General features: G+C 37.4%; 1 protein-coding gene across 2 annotated transcripts in view; it reads right to left on the reverse strand.

The window, feature by feature from the left end:
- Positions 1–257: 257 nt before the first annotated feature.
- LOC136858477 (zinc finger C4H2 domain-containing protein) overlaps positions 258–23525 on the reverse strand; it is a 93460-nt gene continuing 70192 nt past the window's right edge. Inside the window, exon 5 of one of the 2 annotated variants that reach the window (XM_067138045.2) lies at positions 258–1500. In XM_067138045.2, the coding sequence (XP_066994146.2) occupies positions 1473–1500 (28 nt within the window). In that variant the 3' untranslated portion in view covers positions 258–1472. Of the gene's footprint in view, positions 1501–19704; positions 19926–23525 lie in introns of those variants that run through there. The other variant, XM_067138044.2, reaches the window with a different exon arrangement.

The following is a 23525-nucleotide window of genomic DNA, read 5'->3' on the forward strand; positions in this document are numbered from 1 at the left end:
ATTTTAATAAAGTAAATCACTTTTCTTGCACAATCTGAAGTGTTGAGTTTCTTTGTACTTTTTGTTTCTTGTCAATGTATGTTGATATAAGAAGTAGTTTAAATTGCTAAAACAGTAAATTCTTTAGTGCCTCATTTTTGTGCATCCCCTGAGGAGACAGTGCCCTTAAACAATAGTCTAGTTATAAATCCCACCTTGCAGGTAGATGTTTGTTGAACAGTTGTACAGCTCTAGAGTAATAAACATTAAAATGTATCACATCAGCACTTTATTAACAAATACCACAAATATACAATCATTTGCAATACATCAATACAATGTATATTTTAGTACAGAATAGCTGCCAGCCATAATGCTGATATAAAAGCTGGTTCTGGGAATATAAGTTCAGTACTTAGAAACTCATATATTAATTGTTCCATCCTCAAGTAGATAAAAGCAATATATATTTAGCAATTCATAGAAAAATAGATAAAAGAAGTCTTATGCAGGCACAAAAAGTTTAACTGAAGATTCATTATCTATAAAGAATCTTCAGAAATTCAGAGTTTATATAACTTAGAATGCAAAATATACTACCACACAATCTCTTTAAAGACTGAATAAATGAGATACGTATTGAAGATTACAATGCTCCATTCTTTAACAGACAGCATAGCATAACACTCATATTTTTATAGTTAGAGACAGAATCTCTCTCAAGGAATTACAGTTTAAGGACATTTAAAAAGTTATTTCATTACACTTAACACATCTTTTCTACAAATCATCATAGGGCAAGAACTCTCTTTATCTGAAATGATCTACTCAACGCTTATATCAGTTTTGAAAAAAGTCCTTCATGGAGAATTATACATCAAAAATGGTCTATGAATTTCCATTTTGAAGTACAGTATATCTCTGGAAGCAACTGCAGAAGATTTACCTCAAGTCTTCATGTAACTAATTCAAGTATGCAATGGGTCCATAACATATTCTAGAACCAAGGTTTCTACAGTGAAAAAGCAATTATCCACAAAATATTGTCTGGTATCCACTGTAGATGTTTTAAATATTGAATGTATAATGCTTATGAACTTCCATTAACTTATTTTGTGTGCAAAATATTTCAAAATTGTATTATATATTGGCCATATTAGAAGTAATGTTTTTTAACAAAGGTTTTTGAAGCATAATTCTTTTGATTTTGCACAAATGAGTTGCAACTTAATTTTCAGTAAAAATTAAAACACTCACACCCAAACATTATCTCTCTCAGTACAGTTTCTCAGGTCATTCACTTGCAGGAAGAAACAGTGTAATTTCTTAAAGTTTATCAGCACATATAAACACAAAACTTTGGAACATTATAACACACTTTCTACTCCACATCATTAAATACCTCCTTTTAAACCATTTCAGTAGATACACCTTCCTGGTGGAATGCACTGGCACCTATGACACAAGCATGTGGCTCAACATCATGCACCTCACTATCGCCTCCACTTTCTGCATTCATTTCTGCCATAGAAACATTGTTTATCAATGAACTATCATCTGAATTAAGATTAGTATTATCCAAATTGTTATAACTGATATTCAAAAGCAAAGGAATATTCTCATCAGAGAGCTACGCTTTACAACTTCCCACAATGATTGCTTGACACAGGGCTCGTGACTGTCAAGTTGTTGAAAGGAAAGTAAATAATCAATAGAGTTGATACAGCCACCTAAAGGAAGAAATGCCCTATTCCTATGTACTGTAAAAGAAAGTTTGACTTGGTTCAAAATCCATACAGCAGGTGGTAGCATAATGCAGACACTGCTCAATATCAGGCTCAAATCAACAGCTCATCAAAAGAGGAAAGTAAAAATGAACAGATGAGATTAACTTGCAGCCTACATGTTTTTACCAAGAGCAATTGTTTTATTGGTCTGCTGCATAGATTTTCACTGTGCTACGATAAGTATGTACATTACTGGTTCCATATCACCATTATCTGAATGTACGAGTTAATGATATTCAGATAAGGGGAGATAACGAGGAAGAGAGAGATTATAAAGAAGGGTCTTAACGGGTATTAAAAAGGGAAGGGCAGAGTGTGAGGTAGGATTGTTCATTTGTTCATCAGGAATACTACTGCACACAACATAATTTCTGTTAGGCACATAAATGAATGAATGATTTTGGTAGATTTAGCACAAAGTGGAATTAGGATGAGAATTGTCTCACTGTACTCACCATGTGAGGGTGAGGATGAGGATGAAGTTGACATGTTTTATGAAACATTGAGTGACACTGTAGTCAGGGCCAATAGCAAGAATAGGATAGTACTAACTGGCTTCTTCTTCATGTGGCATGTCTTCATAGAACGTTGGTGATCAGTAGCATGATCTGTTGTTTGTTCATAGCTGTTCTGAACAGAGTAAGCGTTATCACCCTAAACCACTGGGTCAAGTTGCTGAGCCACTATGTCCTACTTCACCCCAGACCATGTTTTCCATTAATTTTCCCTTGGAGTATTACTTGAAGAAGGTGGTATTTTTCTGCAAAATAAGACCAAAGTATTCTATCTTCCTTCTCTTGATGGTCTGGTTCTTCGTTCATATGGTGCAAAACTTGATTGGTCATTTTAGCTGTCCAAAGTATCTGCAGCATTCTTCAGTAGTCCACATTTCAAATGCGTGCAATCTCTTGCATATGGTCTCAGTTAGTGTCCATGGCTCAACAACGTATAGTAGGATGCTGAAAACAACATAGCACCGGAGTAGTCATGCCCATAGTGTAATGGAAAGGTCACAGCTTGTCAAAAGTTACACATGATAAATTTCGTGATTTTGTCTGAACTGACTTACACTAAGGTGATGTAAATTTCTTCAAAAGAAATCACAAAGTCAGTCCTCCAATTCAATACAGCATATAATATTTGATAGGACATGTTTCAACACTAATTTGGACCTTCTTCAGCTGAATAACAACATATTTAGAAGCTAAAATAACATATTATATCAGACATTATAATCATTTAAATCCACCATATTGATGTGGGTTAACAAGTACTAATACAAAATCTTATTATGACAACCCAAAAACATATTCAAAAAACAGGCCAATGACATGTAGTTTAAAACCTCAAATAGGAGTCCTTCACAAAATTCTATTAAAAGTATTGGACATACATAGCCAAAAGTAAATTATAAATACAGTTCACATGTGATAAAATCATCTTAAAAACACTGGAAATGTCTATCTTGAGTAACTTTTGAGTTAAAATTATTTTATGTATCTCCTCTGAGCAATAAAATGTTTCACTAGTCACATTAGCAAACACATAAGTTGTATCTCCTGATTAATATGGAGTTAGAGAGGTTCTTATGCTGTATTGAGACCTCGTGATTTATTTTGAAGAAATTTTACATAACTTTTTTGTCAAAAGTTTTCTAAGTTTCTGAAAAGAAGTTCTGGCCTGCTCATTTCTGCATCAGATCTCATAGGCAAGGTCCCAGTCATTATTAATGTGAAGTCCAAGGTACTTAAACGTTGCCACTTTTGTGATCTGATTCTTTTCTGCTTTAAGGCGACACTCTGGAGATAAAAATCGATATTTTGGTCACTTTGGCATTTTTTTTAAATGCTGAAATTGAAAGGACTGAGTTTCTTCTTTCTTGTCACAAAGTTATTTCATTGAATTCAAACAATTTATCACTTTAATAATGCTTTGTTTGCCAGTCTGCACACAGCAGAAATGGGCGTGGCATCTGCTGAACTGCTCTGTTAGGTAATGATGTCATTGTCATGTTTCCATTCAATAAAATATGCCTGTTCTTCGCAATTATGCATCCATGGGATGGGCCGAATGCCCCCCCCCCCCTCCCTTCTCCCTATATATTTATACAGACTCAAGCTGTAAGATCTACCATATTTCTGAATGATTTATAAAGCCTGTTAGAAATAATATTTCAGTACTCGACTGTCATTGAGCAACATTTCATGCTTGTATTGGTATTCCTGATGGTACTACAATAGTGCCGACAACTATAAGTTTTGTTATTCTTGTATGTTTAATCTTTTTTGTGGGTTCTGTGGTGGTAGCCAGTCTGTTTACTTTTGTGAAGTATGCGCACAAGTAACGTCTTGTAGTTGTGTATCAAGATACTGTTATTATTGAAAGAAAGTGTGCTGTAATAATTGACAGCTTGTATTCAAGGGAATAAACAATATGCGTAAACATAAATCAGCCTTAGCTAAGCGAAGAATTGCTGAACTTATTATAGGAAAGAGATGGGATTCAGCTATTACCAGACAGGAGTCTCCAGTGAAGAAATCAGGGACAAAGGTCATGAAATGTTATTGGAATCAGATTGTTCTCATCAGGAAAGCGTTGCATTAACTTCAAGCCATGTAAGTCCTGCACCTATACCCAACAATCATGACATGACAGAAACTACAATCCCCATAACTTTGACTCAGGAAAGTTAGCATTGTGAAAAACAAAATGCAGGTGAATAATTTTCCGTTCTTTGGAGAAGGAGAAGAAGAAGAGACAAGCTTCCAGAGTTACCAGTATTCATACAGAAGCTGCTAAGAAAGGAAGAGAAGGAAAAACATATGGTTCTAGTGACTTTTAGGTAATGAATCAGGAAGAAGACGTCACTTGAACTTTGATTTAATTTTCCCGCTAATTGTAATTTTTACACTGAAATCCCATTTTTCTCCCATAATTATTAGCCAGTAGCCTCCGTGGCTCAGATGGCAGAACGTTGGTCTCTCACCGCTGGATACCATGGTTCAAATCCTGGTTCTTCCACAAAGCAGAAGCGAGACAGGTTTTTCTCCGGGTACTCCGGTTTTCCCTGTCATCTTTCATTCCAACAACACTCTCCATTATCATTTCATAGTATTTATCAGTCATTAATAAATCACTTTGGGAGTGATTAATAGCCTATATATGGTTCATTCATTACACCCCTGACCCGGTCAAAGACAAGAAAACAGGCTGTAGGTTTTCATTTTTCAAAATTCAGCCAACTGTAAAAAAATTTGAATGGTATATGTACCTGTATCACAGCTATATTAAGTAACCTGCATATGGAATTTTTTATTGCAGAGTTTTTTCAAGTGGTAGAGATTTTTAAGTCCTAAATTTTAGAACGTGAAAATTACATAAACTTTATCTCCTTATATAAATTATATACAGAAAATTTGATATGTAATGACTTTAAAAGATGTATTATCCACCTAATTAAAAATTCATACATTAACATATTCATTGCATTTCATGAAAAAATTGGAATTAAAAATTTCAAAAAAGAATTCAAATTATTTTTTGGAAAAACTATTAATTATATATGAATGAAATTTTTGTGATATCTCTACTTTTATGTAGGTGACATTTCCACAAAGTTTCGTGAAAATCCATGCATTAGGTAAAAATATATTTTTATCTTCGGAGTGTCGCCTTAAGACTACCCCTCGGAGGGGGAGGAGTTCCAAAACACAAGCTATAGGAGCAAATAAGAAAAGACTGTGGATGGCGATGGTAGAATACAGATGACAGCAGGTAAGAGTGCTAACAGTTATGCTACGAAGATGGCTGTTGCATAGTTGAAGTTACTCTTAAAGCAATAATCACCACCATCAGAAAAACCTGCTATATTTTTGGTTATGAAATGGATTTAATTGAATAAAAAAAGGCACAAACATTTTAGAACATTACATTTACAAATCAACGGATTAAGTGGTAAGGTAAAGTAACAACGGCATATTGGGCAGTGCAGCCTATACCACAAGCATGCACTGTTAGACAAGAAGTTTTGTCATACTCGGGAAAGACTCTCAGTACCGTATGGTACCAGCGCGCAAGTGTGTGTTTCCTTGTTGATATAGATGATGGTGCCAAAAATGTGGCAACATTGCATACCAAATAAAAGGCTGCTAGTCTGAGAGTCAGTCTTATTGGCTTGACTGTAGCATTAGTTGCATTTCACGAACAGTGCGATGAAGAGACGGGATCTTTCTTTGAAGCGACAATGACATCTCATCTAAGGTAAGGGTTATTATTGATAGAACAAAATTATATTATCTCTTCAACTAATGAAATGTGTTCATAATTATGAAATGAAGAGTGTCAATAAGTATGAGCACCATTACTTTCCACTTATTCAATGTACTACGAAAATAAGTTTGTTGGTACAGTACTGTATTGCACGTCCTTATGGTAGCATTTTATGTTTTGTTATCAAACCTACAACTTGAAGTAAAGATACGTGCATACACCAGTACAGTATGTAGATAGATATATAGGAAAAATGACATATTTTGAAACGCTACAGTTTGTTCATAAATTTCTATCCGTTTACAAGTTTTTCTTTCCCCTTCAATGGTCTTATGCTGGAGAAAGTATCACAAACCCTGGAAGAGGAGAACACGGATATAAGGAACATATATACCATCAGATGCGGCTATGTATTCCAATAAGGATTCTGCGGGGTAGGATGAAGGTGGTTTACTTGACAGGAATGTCAATTGCGTGCTCCATCCGAAGTAGTATACAATGAAATAGGTGAGAATTGTTATGTGCAGTGCGATTCATAAACTTATTATTCCAAAAAGCCAGCACGTCGATGTGCAGGTGAAAATTCAAATCAAGTGTAAGAACGGAATGTGTAAAATGCAAGGTTTATTATGTGTTCTCTGTTTTGCAAAATTTCACACTGAACCATAGGTTAATGCTGAAAGAAAACTTGAAATCAGTTACGATGGAAGCATATTTTCCCTTGAATTACCGGTCTCATGCCTAATTATTGTCAATAATAGTCTATAATAAATCGATAAGCATAGAATTACATTTTGATGCTATTATTTACATCAATACAATTCCCAAGCACAGTCAAATGCTATAAAAAACGAACAAACCCCATGGCACTACAGCCCTTGAAGGGCCTTGGCCTACCAAGGGACCACTGCGACCCTTTGTATTAGGACGTTGATCAGCAGTATACAAATTCATTCTGCGATGTAACAAACTAAAATAACACGTTTTTACTGAGCATTACTTTCCCCTTTTTGCAGATTTTGGATGAACAGTCATTATTTCAATTTTCTAGAAGGTTTAGGTCAATATGTAGCATTTTGAAGAACGATTAGTCATTTTAAAATATTTTTTAAAAAATTTGTACATATATGATAAAGTTCAAAAGTGACAACATAAAAAATTATAAATTTTTCTTACATATGGTTAAATTTGCTAAATATCTTTCATGATGAAGCAAAATGACAGAAGTTGTTGCTGACTAAGGAAGGATAAGGGTGAGTCTTGTAGTTCCAAGATATGTGCATGAACACAAAACAGAACTCTGATAACTAGGAGAAAGTATTTCCTAACCTGTCTCAAGCACAAGGGGTACACCAGCCTTCGCACCCATCCCTCTAGCCAGTCATTCACCCATGTACCTCAAGGCCAAGAACAAATGGAAATGAGAAGGGATTGGAAACAACAGTTATGTAACTTCCCAATTCAGTACAGAATTTTCCTCCAAAATGCCAAAAGAGAAACCATCACAAAGTGCTTTTTTTAAAATTATTTACATTTGTATTATGCCTCACTGATATAGATAGGTCTTATGGTGTTGATGGGATATGAAAGGGCTAGGAGTGAGAAGGAAGTGACCGTGGCCTTAACAAAGATACAGCCCCAGCAACTGCGTGATGTGAAAATGGTAGTGATGGACAATGCTCTCGCTCAAGATTCCTGAGACTGACGTCTCAGATCTCGAGACCGATTCTCCTGTGCTACGTCCCAGTAACTAAGTGCATAAGCTCAATAGTATATCATCAGTAGTTATTGCGTGAAATAACAACCTCGTATGGAAATGTGTGCCGATAAATTTTGTCAGAAACCTGGAAAAGTATTGCATGTACAATTATGAGCCCCTTAATACCATTAATGAAAGTGAAAACAGAATGTCAGCATCATAAATGGTTCACAAGTTATTTGAGATGGACATCTTAGTTGAATAACCCTGCATAATTTGTGAATAACTGTAGATAGGATGTACACATACCTGGACACTTCGCAATTCTTGTCAACAGGGTAGCTTCTTGTGATGCAGACTAGACCGTTCTCTGTGACAATTCCCCTTCAGTGATATTATGTGTTTTTTAGTACCGGATCATCCCAGAAGTATTTCTGATATGACGTATTTTACTTCTTTTGAACTAACAAAGCGGGATGTGCTATATGGCATCTCTTCAAAATAATCCCACATCCACGACAGGTTGCATTTTAGACATCATCTTAAAGTTGTTGCATACAATCAGACACAATTATACATTGCACCATTGTATACCAAGGTACCTAATATGATGCAAATACTCTATAACATTGCAAGGAATTATTTCCTTCATCACCATGATGTTGGTTAACACAAGCACTGGTCAAATGGATATTGAATATGGGGTCTGATAAATTATGAGTGATAACAATGTACACCTACAGAAGCCGCCAGTTTCTGTACTTAGCCTACTCACGTGTGTACTTATCACTGCATACAATGCCAGAATGCGTCGGTATCCTTTATAAATATGTTATACTACATCAAAATAGACCTCGGTAGAAATGCAAGAAATGAACACCCTAGTCGCTTGTTGACACGTATTTATGGAATGGAGAAGGGCCGTGGTTGGCTATTCACATACTCGGCACAAACATTCAGCTCCATCCACCTGCAGACCTACAACACACTGCTCAATGCACAATGCGGGATGACGCTCTCGAGATATCTCTAAATTTTTCATGATAAATTTCAGGGCTGGCGGCAGTGTGGTTAGAACTCCAAATGCAAGCTGATAGGTACGTGGCCCAAACCGCACAGCCACTTGCTTGTTATCACAAAGTGTGTATAACAGATGGGTGCGTTTTATAATTGTGCTGTGTTAAAGTTAGTGCAGAAAGGAAGTTTGTCGCACAACAGCACAAAAAAGAAAACCTACCTGAACGCCGTAACGAGTGCGAAGAACAACAAGTGTTCTCAGGTTCTTCAGAGGCAAAGTGATAGCCTGGCACTACATCCAGCATTATGTCCAAGTAAACAGAACAGGGATATAAGGTACTGTATTAGTCACCAGAATTCAATTTGGTAAAATATTTTAATGTCTTGTACTCATTTTATAATTTTCTGTAAGTACACTTTTATTGATCTTTTTCAATCATTTTTTAGGTAAACAACATTAATCCCCTACTTATATTACACTTTATGTTTTCTGTATTTGTTTGATGCTAACATAAGGCCAAAGCAAAACATTTTATACAAAAATAACTTGATCTGGAGTGTAAATAATTGAATGATAGTGGGAAATCTAGTTTTTTAAATTATAAACAAACAAATCTCACTAATTAAAATTTTCAATTATTTTTCATTAAATATGTTAATTATATTTATAAAACCAAACCAAACCCCATGGTGCAACAATCCCTAAGGACCTCGGCTCCTACCAAGAGACCGCTGTTCAACTCCTGAACTGGCCGGGAATCGAACACAGGACCTCTGGGTAAGAGACAGGCACACTACCCATACATCGTGGGACCGGCTAACTAAATTCTTAGAGAAAAATGTAAAGACTGCACAGTCTTATAGGTTAAAATTCAAATATTTTATTTTCCAAATTCTTAATTTCATAGTAGTGTTGAGTTAATGGGTTGAATTTTTGAAAACTCGTATGTGCTGTTTAAATTTGTCAAGTTCATTTCGGTGTGCGTGTGTGTTTGAACCCTCTAACCTGCCCCTGGGTATGGCCTTGCTACTTACTACTTTCTTACTATGGGGCGAGTTGGCCGTGCGGTTATGGGCGCGCAGCTGCGAGCTTGCATCCAGGAGATACTGGGTTTGAATCCCACTGTCAGCAACCCTGAAGATGGTTTTCTGTTGTTTCCCATTTCCACACCAGGCAAATGCTGGGGCTGTATCTTAATTAAGGTCATGGCCTTTTTCTTCCTACTCCTAGCCCTTTCCTATACCATCGTCGCCATAAGAGCTATCTGTGTTGTGTGACATAAAGTAAAAAAAAACAAAAAACAAAACAAAAACAACACAACACTTTCTTACATTGACTGGATCTTCTTTACATTCAGGCTCAAGTCCATGGTGTTGCAGGCTTTAGCGACAATATTAAGCAGTTCCTTTAGATCCTGGAGACTGGTTGCAAGTAGGACAGTGTCATCGGCATACCTGATGTTATTTATGATGATGCCATTAACCACAACTATGAGTCTTTCCGTAAAGAGCATCTCAAAAAATATTTTCTGAATAGTTGTTGAAAAGCATTGGTGAATAATTGACACTTCTTTCGAGACACAACCATCAACTCTGGTACAGATTAACAAAATTATGGATGTCCCAACCATCAAGCCCTAATTCTTGAAGGATGTTCATGAGTTCGTTATGGTGGACTGTATCAAAAGCTTTATCGTAGTGACAAAACAAGCAAAAATATCAACACTGTCATCCCGGCACCATTGGACTGATAATACTGATGCAAGTGTAATGGACTAGTATAACTTGGAGACAATTCTCTAACCCACGGGTAAATAACAAAAATATTGAACTTCATTATTATTATGACTATTATTATTATTATTATTATTATTATTATTATTTACATAGTTATGTACAGACTTTATTTGGTATAAACCGTGCTCGTAACAAAATACATGAGGTTGTCACAACACGCCTGCTGTATGTATATTAATATGAGTTTATTTAATGTAAGAACATGTAATTAATAGTATATTACCTGTAAATATGATGTATAAATCCAGTGTTCACGGTAATAGTCCATAACAACGCATCTTGTCATTAGAGTTGTATAGAAAATTCCATTCATTGTAAATAGGTTATTGGAGACTCTAGAAATTGCAAGAAAACATGTTGTGTCATACTTTTCTAGAACCCTGGCCAGGCAATGTATATAAAGAGGCAGTCTTGGGAGTTGGGGTTGAGTTGTTAGCGAGAGTTGCTAGTGAAAGTCATTAGTCAAGTATGTGAACTTATGTCATGATTTGGTTGTATTGGTAATTGGTTGAAATGCTAATGGAGCAGTCTTCTTCTTCTTCTTCTTCTTCTTTAAGATGGCAGTGTATGTGTATGTATATGTGTATAATGTGTATATAGTTCGTAAATAAAACAGTGTACACAATTGACAGCATCTTGTGTGTGCGTCTTTGTGAGTACAACAATACTAATGGGTGATTTCAATGCGAAAGTTGAAAATAGAACTGAAGGATGCGAGAGGGTGATAAGAATGTGGGGAAGATATGGAAGTGTTTACTGGACTTCTGTGCTAGTAAGGGATTAGCAGTTACAAATACATTCTTCAAGCATACACATGGGAGGATAGCGGCGACAGATCCATAATTAACTATATCAAAACCAACTTGAATTCAGGACATCTGTCAGAAATGTGTGGTGTGTGGGCATTCTGGGGATTTTTCAATGATTCAGATCACTATCTCATCTGTAGTGAACTAAGTATCTCTAAGCTTAGGACAAAGAAAGTGAAATCTGTCTGCTGACGAATAAGGGTAGATTTTTTTTTTCTTTACAACTTGCTTTACGTTGCACCGACACAGATAGGTCTTATGGTGATGATGGGATAGGAAAGAAATAGGAGTGGGAAGGAATCGGCCGTGGCCTCAATTAAGGTACAGCCCCAGCATTTGCTTGGTGTGAAAGTGGTAAACCACAGAAAACCATCTTCAGGGCTGCGGCAGTGGGGCTTAGACCCACTATCTCCCAGATGCAAAACCACAGCCGTGTGCCCCTAACTGCACGGCCAACTCGCCCGGTAAAAAATCTCCAGGACGACAAAATTAGATAGAAGTACATGGATATAAGTGAATATTTTGAAACAATGGCCAGTAAGCAGGTTCAAGATATAGAAAGTGAACTGGTGGCATACAGGGATGCTGTAGTAGAAACAGCAAGGGAATGCCTCGGAATGACAGTGTGTAAAAATGGGAAGAAGCGAACATCTTGGTGGAATGATGAAGTGAGAGCAGCTTGTAAATGTAAAGAGAAGGTATATCAGAAATGGTTCAAAACAAAGACTGATGCAGATAAATGAAAGAAACAGAGCAAAACTAATAATTGTTGGAAAAATCGTGGGAAAAGTTAGGTAATGGCCTGGAAAGACTACGTCAAGCGGAAAGAATACCTTTCTGGACATTAATGAAGAATCTTATAATTGGAGGGATAAAACAATAGTATTTTGGGTAAATCACGTGAAATTACAATAGATTCCAGGGAATCACTGGACAGGTAGAAGGAATATTTTGAGATTCTTCTCAATATAAACAAAATCTTTCTGTGATATCACAACAACTGAGGTCATAGGGAGGAGGACAACGATTGTTTGGTGAAATTATGCTTGAGGAAGTGGAACGAGCAGTAAATTAACTCCTTTGTCACAAAGCAGCAGGAATAGATGAAATTAGACCTCAAATGGTAAAATATAGTGAGAAGGCAGCGATGAAATGGGTTCTTAGAGTAATAAGATTAGCATGGAATGTTTAGTAAAATACCTTCTGAATGGACGAAAGCAGTAATTGCACCTACCTATAAGCAGTGGCGGCCGGTCAGTACGTGCTACCGGGCTCCAGCACGTAGCTTGGAACTGTAAGGAATATTATTTATGTACAGTACAATTATCCTGGTGCCTTTTCGTTATTTTGAGTACGATATGAATTTGTGTTTTGTGAAAATCAGGACGAGATCTGTCGAACACCTAGCGCCGTTCTTCCGGGGAACAAGGCTCGTGCTCATGTGAAGTGAGCCCTTGCCTGTAGCCTGAAGGAAGCAATACGCAGGCAGCCAAGCTTGCAACATTCCCCCTAGCTGGCGGAGTATACCGTAAACCGGGATCAACTTTCACTGATCCCGTTTATAGTTACTTCCTCTCCCGCAAGGGGGTAGACTTACTCGATGTCTCCTGCTACCCTTATGTTCACGGCCGACTTGATGCGTCGCTCTAGCTAGCTCCTTGGAGCGCAGCGAGGGATCCAGTCGGCCGTGCTTATGTTGAACGTGGTAAGCGAACCTGCCACTAGAGAGTAGCATCGTCTGGGCTCGAAAGTAAAGCGTAAGTGGAGGCAATCTATCTCACAGATGCTTATTAAAATATCCATCTACCTTTTGTGTCAAAAATAAGGAATTCGTAGGTGAGTCAAAGAATCTTTGACTGACCCTAAATGTTATCCCGCATTACAATGTCATTTACTCTGGTGAAATGAAATAGCATACGGCTTTTAGTGCCGGAAGTATCCGAGGACATGTTCGACTCGCCAGATGCAGATCTTTTGATTTGACTCCCGTAGGCGACCTGCGAGTCGTGATGAGGATGAAATGATGATGAAGACAACACGTACACCCAATGATGGTTAAAATTCCAGACCCTGCCGGGAATCGAACCCGGGATCCCTGTGACCAAAGGCCAGCGCGCTAACCATTTAGCCATGGAGCCGGACATTTACTCTGGTAATAGGGGAGGTCTCAATGAATCAGTTGGCGGCTCTTTCAGTTGCTTTGTGCGGTTTTTAATCTCGCGGTTATATTACTGGTGCGTGTTTTTTCTGTCATTGGGTTAGTGCTAAAGTTTATACGAAGATTTATCAAATTATTTATCAACTGCAGTGTATATAAAGTGAAATTAAATTAGTATTCTTAGTGGGGATCTATATTCCCACGATTCTATTTCCACTGATGTAAGTTGCGCCATTAGGTTAGTAAAAACAATATTTCTCCAATGAATTATTTATCTCGTAGACAGTTGTCGAAGAATTCATCTGCTTCCAAATTAATGTTGTTTTTGTTTGTTCTGAGTTATAAAGCGTGGGAAAAGTTGTATTATTATTATTATTATTATTATTATTATTACCAAGTTTGAAGTATGCGTTGTTCATCATGGCAAAATGCAGATTTAAAACAGCGTATTTAGCTTGTTTTTTGTAGCACGTAGGATGATTTTTTCACGAGCCGCCACTGCCTATAAGCAAGGGAAAGGGAAGGATTGTAACAGCTATCGAAGTATTTCATTGATTAGTATACCAGGCAAGGTGTTAATTGGCATTTAAAAAAATAATAAAATAATGTTTTTGCTTTATGTCCCACTAACTACTTTTAAGGTTTTCGGAGATGCCGAGGTACCAGAATTTAGCCCCACAGGAGTTCTTTTACGTGCCAGTAAATCTACTGACAAGAAGCTGATGTATTTGAAAACCTTCAAATACCGCCGGACTGAGCCAGGATAGAACATGCCAAGTTGGGGTCAAAAGGCCAGCTCCTCAACCATTTGAGCCACTCAGCCCGGCATTTGCATTTTGAAAGGGAGGGTGCAATCAGTGGTTGAAAATAAGTTGGATGAAGACCAGTGTGGTTTCAGACCACAGAGGGGCTGTTCTAGATTTTCAGTATGCACCAGGTAACTAAGATATGCTGTGAAAGGACTGGACAATTATGTTTATGTTTCATAGATCTAGATAAGGCATATGACAGAGCCGAGGGAAAAGATTTTTTGAGGTTAAAAACAAACAAAAAAACAGGACAATTACACAAGTAAATATGGTATTAATAGGCATGAAAATGGAAATTTTTTACTACAGTCTTATGTGCTCCTCACGTAGATGGAGTGATCTGTTGTGCTAATTTTCGGACTGACTGATTGATTAATTGATTGATTGGGGCTTAACAACACTGCATCACAAGATTTTGTCAATTTCTTTCTCGTTTAAAACTGCTAGTTTTCTTGGGGCATTGTGTACATCATGGAACTTCGTAATCAAATTGCATATCGTATCAAGATATGAACTTTTGTGATTTAGCAAAAAGGCTCTGAATTTCTTTTTACTCATTCTGTAAACTAGTCTTCTGTGCATACAACTCCAACCGCATGTGGATGGTGGCAGTTGAAAACATCCGTAGTATACCCTGCCAGTCATAAGAGGTGACTAAAAGCGGTAATCCCTGGGGTTCTCAATTTGAGAGCATGGGTTGACAACCATAAGGCCCTTGCCGAGTCTAGCATTGTTTCCGCTTACTCATGCCAGGTTCCTCACTTTTTATAATCTTTCCGACCTGACCGCCCTTAGTCAATTTGTTCTCTTCTAACCACAAAGGTATTATTTACGAGACTAATGGAGTCTTTCATTTTCACGTCCTCTGCAGCCCTTCCCTTTCTTTTAACATTACCTTCATTTTTGTTAACATCTTCCTTTTTCTACAATTGCAACAAACAGCAAGACAATCTAGTTACTAATATACCTTCCTAATGGCACGCTGTATTTTCATGAAATCTGGTTGACAGCATTTCATGTGACTAAGAATAGTCACATGGTGCAATGGGACGACCCAACTGTAGCTGCTGCAAACTTAACCCATTTAAGTCACATTAAGTGGCCACATTGTTGACTGTGGAATCACATTTAATTTGCCCACCAGTAGTTTGAGCATACCTGTCACACAAAAACATGCATAATATTCTAACTAATGAAGATAATTCACCCAAATGTTGCATTCACGTCATTGAAATTATGACTTATCCATCCTTCATTCCTTGAATGACTGCTGGCTGTGGTACAAATGTTTCATTTTAAATAATTTCAAAAAGAGTAGATCCGTGTACTCTAAAAACATCGCAAGTTCAGGCGGTGGGCAGACTCTTAAGCATTTCTTAAACACTGCTGTATCCATGAAATGGATATATATATATCAGGATTATTGTCTTTATTCTCCAATTTCCAATCACTACAGTTCTTTTGTGGCCATGTGCGCTGGAAAGGACCTGGCGTGGCACTTTCTTCAAGGCTCTTCGCACTCGAATAACTTTCACTGTTGCTATCACTACTCTTGAACTTGGATTCATCTTCCAAAACATCATTATTGCCACAATCACCATCTAAAACACTGTCTACTAGCGCTTTCAAACTCTCGTCGTCATTATCGCAATGCCAGTTCTACTGCATAATGAATACTGAATACCGATAAAAATAAACTGTTGTTCAACAGACAACACTGTTTACCAACAGTTTATGCCTCTAGTTCCTTACAGTGTGTATTGCAAGGGAAATCTAATATACAAAGATAAGAGAGACACTGTGTCACTGTGAGCTAAGCTCATCATTTGATTCATGAGCCAAAACGCTGCACGTGACCACAATTTGTCAAATGATGCGAATGGGTTAACTGCCACAACAGGGAAGTTCTCTTATGAGATCCTCTCATCCCCCAGTAATAACGTTAGAAACCCAATCTTTACTACTGCATCGTTTACGTAGTAAAGAAAATTTTGCTACTGGCTGCATTCTCAACTAGTTAGTGGCTGCTTCCACCTATTTTCTTGTTTTGTATTATTTTATTCTTAACCTTTCTACCTGTCTTTTATTGACACCAAAAAGTATGTCATTGCACTCGGCGATTGCATTCTATATGTCTGTGTCTAATGGGAAGCTACTCCATGAGAACATGACACCATCTAGGCTAAGAATCCAACGCAGCCTGCCAGTAATCGCCATTAGGGTTGGCAACATTAAAGTTATGTCATTAGTTGATTCAGGAGCTCAAGCCTCCCTCATTTCAGTTAGACTATTAGAAGCCATAAAGGAGAGACATGAGGTACTTGTGATGCCTGTTTTCCAACTTAGGATCAAAGGGATTGTTCCAGATAAGTGCATTAAATGTAAATTACAGACTTTTATGGAATTCGTCGTGGGACATGTTCAATTTGAGCAAGTTTTTCTAGTGATTTCTCAGATGAGATTCAATGTTATCCTTGGATCTGATTTCCTCATCAAATATGGAGGAGTGATTGATTACACAGCAAACGTCATTACATTTTATAACGTTGAGCCTGTAGAATTACAGCTGATCAAAGGAGACAATGGTCGGATACAAGGGATAGATACCCCACAAGAAGAATTCGATGGTGGAAATAGCGATGCTGCGCCAGTTGGAGATGAAGAGGATGATCCCGATGAAGTGGGACCCGTTGGAGATGTACCCTTGATAGATGAGATGTACGACGACGGTCCAGACTATGTCAGCTCCGTAATCAATGTGATTGAAGACCCAGTGGTCAACAAAGACATTGCGGATTCAGTCAAGGAAATCTTCGAAACTTATCCAGATGTGTTCAATGATAAACCCGAAGAGATCCGAGATTTTAAATATCATCTGGATGTCAAGAATACTTCCACTTATAAAAGACGTCCCTATTCCATAGTACGGAGATGCAGAGCATAAGCAAGAACACATCATGGAACCACCGAAGGCATATATAATGCTTCCAGCCTAAAAACATACTTCGAGAGAGAAGCCTAAAGAAAATCCTTGTCGAATTTTCTTTGCCCTAAGAGGGGGGGACATGTACCGGGAACGCCGCTACGAGAGAAGTCCGAAGTATGTTTGTTGAACTTCGCGCGAGGTGGAGGGTAGGCAGCCCGCTGAATGCAGTGACGTACCCAGCGAGTGACATGGCCGCCGTAAGCCAGCTATCTGCTACCATATATGGTAATGTTCCAGCTTACCCTCAAAAGTACATTTTGCGCTAATTTATTGCTATTTCGACACTGCCATCTTAAAAACCTTTACGATGGACGTCATCTGTCAAGATTTCAAGAAAATCCGCCGAGTATCATAGGAGTTATAAGGGTAGATAATATCCGGGTTCTAGACACTTCCATGCGAATGTGTATAAAAGGAGGACCACCCGACCTACGAATTCACTATCTGTCACTCCGCCGTCTCTGTGACACGGGTGACAGGAGTATTGTGTGTGTCGAACTTCTAGTTGACAGTCTTCGAAATCCATGTATTGGAACTTCGGTATTTTCTCTAAGTGTTGTGTCGGGACTTTATCATATTCTTGAAGTGCCTGATTGAGACTTTGTTATTTTCTGCGAGCATCGTGTTGGAACTTTGTCATATTGACACATTGGAACTTTGTTATTTTTCATGTGTCGTGATTGGACTTTGATATTTTCTTAAAGTGCCATGTAGGAACTTCGTTATTTTTCTGAAGCGTCTCATTGGAACTTAGTTATTTTCGCCAAGTGTCGCGGTAAGACTTTATTATTTTCTTAAGGTGACATACTGGAACATTGTCATCGGAACTTTATTTTCTTCGAGTGTCGTGTTGGGACTTTAATATTTTGACACATCAGAACTTTGTTATTTTTTTGACGTGCCACATAGGGACTTAGTTATTCGACGAAGATTGAAAGGACTTTGAATTTTCACGAGTGTTGTGTACCACACTGAACATACGTTTCGAACTTATTCAAACTTGTATTTTGTGGATCAATTTCTGGAACATTGAAATTTTCCGAGCGTGTAGGATGAACTTGTGCCCTACCAACATAAACTTTCGTGTGAACGATATGACTTGTTTTCCCAAGTGCCTCATTGAATTTACGTCTTGTAAAGACTGCGAAACTTAGGGGACGTTCAACATTACGTTTAATTGCGAAATATGCAATACTTTCCAAGTGCTGCACGGGGACTTGTGTTTTGATTCTTATCCTCATTAAAGACTGTGACAATTCAGAATACGCATGTCACATTCCCAGAAAGCCTAGAACTTTCCACTATTTTGAGTGAATCCATAATTTATGAAATCAGACTTTTTCTTTCAAATATTAGTTTCTTTAATGGCTATTCACTTCGCCTACTGACGGAACAAGACAGTTTCCGAGTGCTATTTATTCAGTTCATTGCCAATGTGTTTTAAATCTTCAGAAACTATGCATTAAGAACTGTGGTGACAATAATCTTCTAGAACATTCTGACTTACAGTAAGCTTGTGTTATGAACTTGCATTTCTATCTGTACAAAGTCAAAGTCATCTTGTTCTTCGAGTGATTATTCCAGAACGTTTTGATTTAATATCCAGAGTGCAGTAATAACCATTAAAAGGTTATATCTGTTCAGACAGTGCCATGAATGTGTGGAGTGCCGTGCAGAAAACTCAAGTGTGAATTACGTCTCACATCGAACCCAGGAACGTGTGCCAATCTTCGAGACATTCCAGAACTCCTCATCCGAGCAGGCGTGGTTCCTGCCCAGGCGATGTCCAACGCCATCCCAGGACTTGGAGGTACCAACCAGCCACGACACTTCCATGCTGCCGTACGAAGGTGATATGAACTTGCTTTTGATGATCAATAAACTCAATTTATCAAAAGAATCTCTAAAATTGATAACAATACCCCTCTCTGTACCAACTCCAATAATAAAGCCACTTCCTAGGTTAAGAACCATGCTCGTTAATTTAATATCAAGCGCCTTAAAGATATGAACACTTTTTACGGGTACAATATATTGCTGTGTAACATATTAAAAAAACCTCGAACTATGCTAATAACACTGACAGCCCACAGAAGTATTATTAATACAATAATAAAATACAATTTCAGAGTGTATTACCCTCACTTAAATGCAATTAAAGTTTCACGGACAACGAACATAAATTCTAAGAATCACTTATGAATCACTTAGGAGTGAATTTAAATACTAACATACAGCAATATAAAGCTTTACATGCTAAGATTAAATTGCTCATCAAAGCACAAAAATACATTTTTGTGCAGATAATGCATAATGAGTTTTCAGAAGTGACTCATGCATATTATTCACCACTACTCACTGCAGAGTCTTTTGTACTTTTTCTATTTCAGATAGTTCTTTTTTTTTTTTAAGACTAAGCTTCCTTAGGGCTATGCATCGTTCTCATTCAATTACATATATTGCATTCTGTTCCCAAGGACAGTCTTTAATCTTTCTTCTTAGGTTTCTTGGGATTCCGACTTCTTGATTTGGCTTTGCACAATGGGCATATAGGTGCATTGCGATGAATTTGTTGGTGGCAAGAGAGACAAGACTTCATTGGTGGTGGCTGTTGCCTGCAACAAAGAGTTAACAGCTTGAGCAAGAGATAATACAGCAATAATGATGATTATATTAAATGTTTACAAATTCAGTTTTAAAATGTACAGCAAGTAAGTAGCACCAACCAGTAATTTGTTGAGTTCTGCAAGACATTCTACATACCAAAATCTTTGATTAGTGACATTGCACTTTCTGCCTTGAAATGATCAAGAAACCATCTCTGGTGACTTTCTTTAAAGAAATACAACTGTACATACTTTTGTATAGCTAACTAAAATATATTTGTTATTTTAAAATTATAGGGAATGGTCTAAATATCACTGGGTTATAAATAATATTCAAATTATTTATGCAATGCAAATAAATATTAATATTGAACGAATATTTATACATCAACATTTATAATAGTATTTAGTAATTTAAAGATGTTTCATAGTACGTATTTAGTTGTTGTTGGAGTTTAATTACTTGTGGAGGAACATTACTTCTGTTGCCTTTTCTGTCCAAATCAATTCCTGATTTTCTAAAGCTCTAATCTAAAAGTAGAAAATATTTCCATGCTAGATGCAACTGCTGATAAATGTTGCATAATTATTTTTACTCCTACCTCTGAAAAATCTTGTTTTATTTTCTGAATGCTTTTCCATCTCTCTAAGGCTGTTAAGACAAAAACTGACAAGCAACTGAATTATAGATATCATATCAGTAGAATGTAGCAGCCCGTTTCGCCTGATGACAGTGGTGATACAGCGTGGAATGGACTCAACAGGACACCATGTGTTGGGGAACCATACTGATCCATGATCACTGTGCAGCCTCCCAAAATGAGCAGAGATTGGTCGGGGCAGGGAACAGGGTGCCCACATCCATCTCAACAGCACCCCACATGTGCTCAAAAGAATTGAGGTTGGTTGATCTTATAAGCCAGGCAAGCATCCTCATGTCCGTGGAGTATTACTCGAACCAATCGGTCATAATTTGGGAGTGATGGGCTGTGCAATGTCTTTCTGTGAATACAGGTCTCTTGCAGGGTGCTAGAGCAGATCTAATGGTTGTAAATGATCTGAGAGCAGGTTTCTGTATCATTCACCAATGAGAGATGGTGACATACGTACCAGGGGTTCCATTTTATCCCACAGGAACAATTCCCATATAAGGATACTGCCATCACTGATTGAATTGTACCCTGCTGGGAAGAGGGCTCCATTGTGCCTCATTTGTATGGGAACACACTCATACCCTTCCATCGGAACGTACCAACAAGTACCTCAACTCGCCTGTCCAGGTACCTTTTTTTAATGCTTTGGAAATCTAATGACAGTGTTCCTTTGCCCAGGCCTGATTTTGTGCCTTGTGATATGCGGTGAGCAGAGGTACCCAGATGGGAGGGTGGCTTCTGTACCCCACTACAAGAAGATGGCTCTAGGTGATATGATTGCTCACACTTTGTTGTTGTGTTGTATTTAACAAGCAAATAATTTACTGCATTTAACAAAAAAATGGCTTCATGTTGCTCTGAGAGGGATAGGTCTTATGGTGATAATGGAACGTTATTGTAGTGGGTGATCTAAATGTACCAAATGTTAATGGGAAAGAACGACGGAATCAGAAAGTGACGGGACCAATTAGAGGGAGCAATATTCTAGATGTGGTAAAACAAAACAGACAATAAAAGAAAGAAAATGATCAAACATCCGTCCTCTCATATATCTATTTCCCTTACCCCCCTCTTCTAAAGCAGACACCGTGATCGTAAGCAACACGCCTCCTCCCCACTCCACAGCCTTGCCTCCCCCAAAGATGGAGCAAGCTTCAGAACACACGCATTACTTCACAAGACGGAAGGGTGCATCAGCAGTCGCTCCTCCAAGGGCACAGTAGATTTGTCAACAACAAGGTATGAAACCACTCTTTTATACACTAGGTTTCCTTGTGCAGAGTTAAAACACGCTATTAAAAGTAATCCCCCGTTTTATTTCATTTCAGAATTTAGGAAAGCTATTTTAATAATAGTATGATAGCAATCAGCTTCCGGGATCCTGAATTAATTGAATTCAAGAGACACTTTTATGAAATTAAAACAAACAGAATTCGCCTTGGAAAGAGCAAATGAAGAGAACATCCTTGTAAAATATAGAACAGTGACAAAGGAAAATTATTTTTCAAAAACTTTTTATTAGTAGACAAGTAGAATATCAAACATCATAATGAAAAAAAGTGCTGGAAACAAAAACTTTTCTTGACATCTGTTCAAATGAATAGATGTAGTGTTAAAATAGGCTAAAATTAGTAAATCCATTTTTCCTTTCCATTTCACCACCCCATTCAACCATCCACATTGATTTTAATTATTTTAATTTTTAAATTCACATAGATTTTAAGTAAAACAAGGTACTCATTAAGATGTTCTTAAGAAGATAAATGCTTTATAATTTCACCTAAGCATTATAAAACAGCTGAAGATGTTCCAAATGGAATGAAACATGTACTGTAAATGATTAACTGATTTGCTTAGTGCAAATATAAGTATCAAAAAGGTGGAAATTTACTGTTATTGATTCATTGTACATACCACTTAGTTAAGCAGCTCGTCTCCTTTCTGCCAATTCTTCCCAGTACAAACTATGCAACATTTTTGCAACGCTACTCTTTTGCCGGAAATCACCCAGAACAAATTAAATTGCTTTTCTTTGGATTTTTTTCCAGTTCTTGAATCAAGTAATCCTGGTCAGGGTCCCATACATCGGAACCATTCTCTAATTGCGGTCTCCAGGGACTTATATCCCTCTATTTACATCCTTACTACACCCCTAAATACCTTCATAACCATCTGCAGAGATCTGTACCCTTTATTTACAATCCCATTGTAACGGTATTTTAAAATTGGAATTACTGTAAACCGTGTCCACCTTATGTTGGCAGAGCTATGCAGATCTTTCTCTGTTTAGCTCTGTGTTGTCCTGCACACCTGACTGGTGTATTCCTCCCATCTCTTCCCATTACTAACGGGAGTCTGGATGCCCTTGGCCTCTGTTGGAGAAGCCATTTTGCAGTCGACTTCTGTCTTTTGTAACAGATAGACGCGTCATGTAGGCTCCGATATTTTACAGGGGTTTATCCCGGTCCCTATCCCTTTTGGGAAGGAAGCTTTATAAGTGCCCTTTTATTTTTTACTTCTACCTTCTGATCGTGTTTTTAAAACATAAATTGACCTTGCATGTTTATTTTTTGTTCTAAATCCCATTATTCTTCTGGTTTAAATTATTTCTGGTTTTCAGTAATCTTGTTTCAGTCCTTCTGTTATGAAGGCTATCAACCTTGTGCTTTCCCATTTGTAATTCTGTATCCGTTGGTATTTTTCCTACGCCTATTTTTTATTATGGTATGTTTTAATTATTTCTACCTAATGTGTCAGATATGTACTATTCATGTAGTATTATATTTAATGGGACATTATTGGCTGTTTTCCTAAATTCTATTATTGTTTTAATTACTGGTGGCCGATAACTTAAATATGCCTATCTGCTCTGAAGGCTAACATTTTTAACATTACCCTCTGTAATTCTGTATAATTCACCTTGTGCTGGTAACTTAGGTAATCACAGATTGTCATT

This window comes from Anabrus simplex, chromosome 1, assembly GCF_040414725.1.
Source record: "Anabrus simplex isolate iqAnaSimp1 chromosome 1, ASM4041472v1, whole genome shotgun sequence".
In the NCBI taxonomy this organism is placed as follows: Eukaryota; Metazoa; Arthropoda; class Insecta; order Orthoptera; family Tettigoniidae; genus Anabrus; species Anabrus simplex.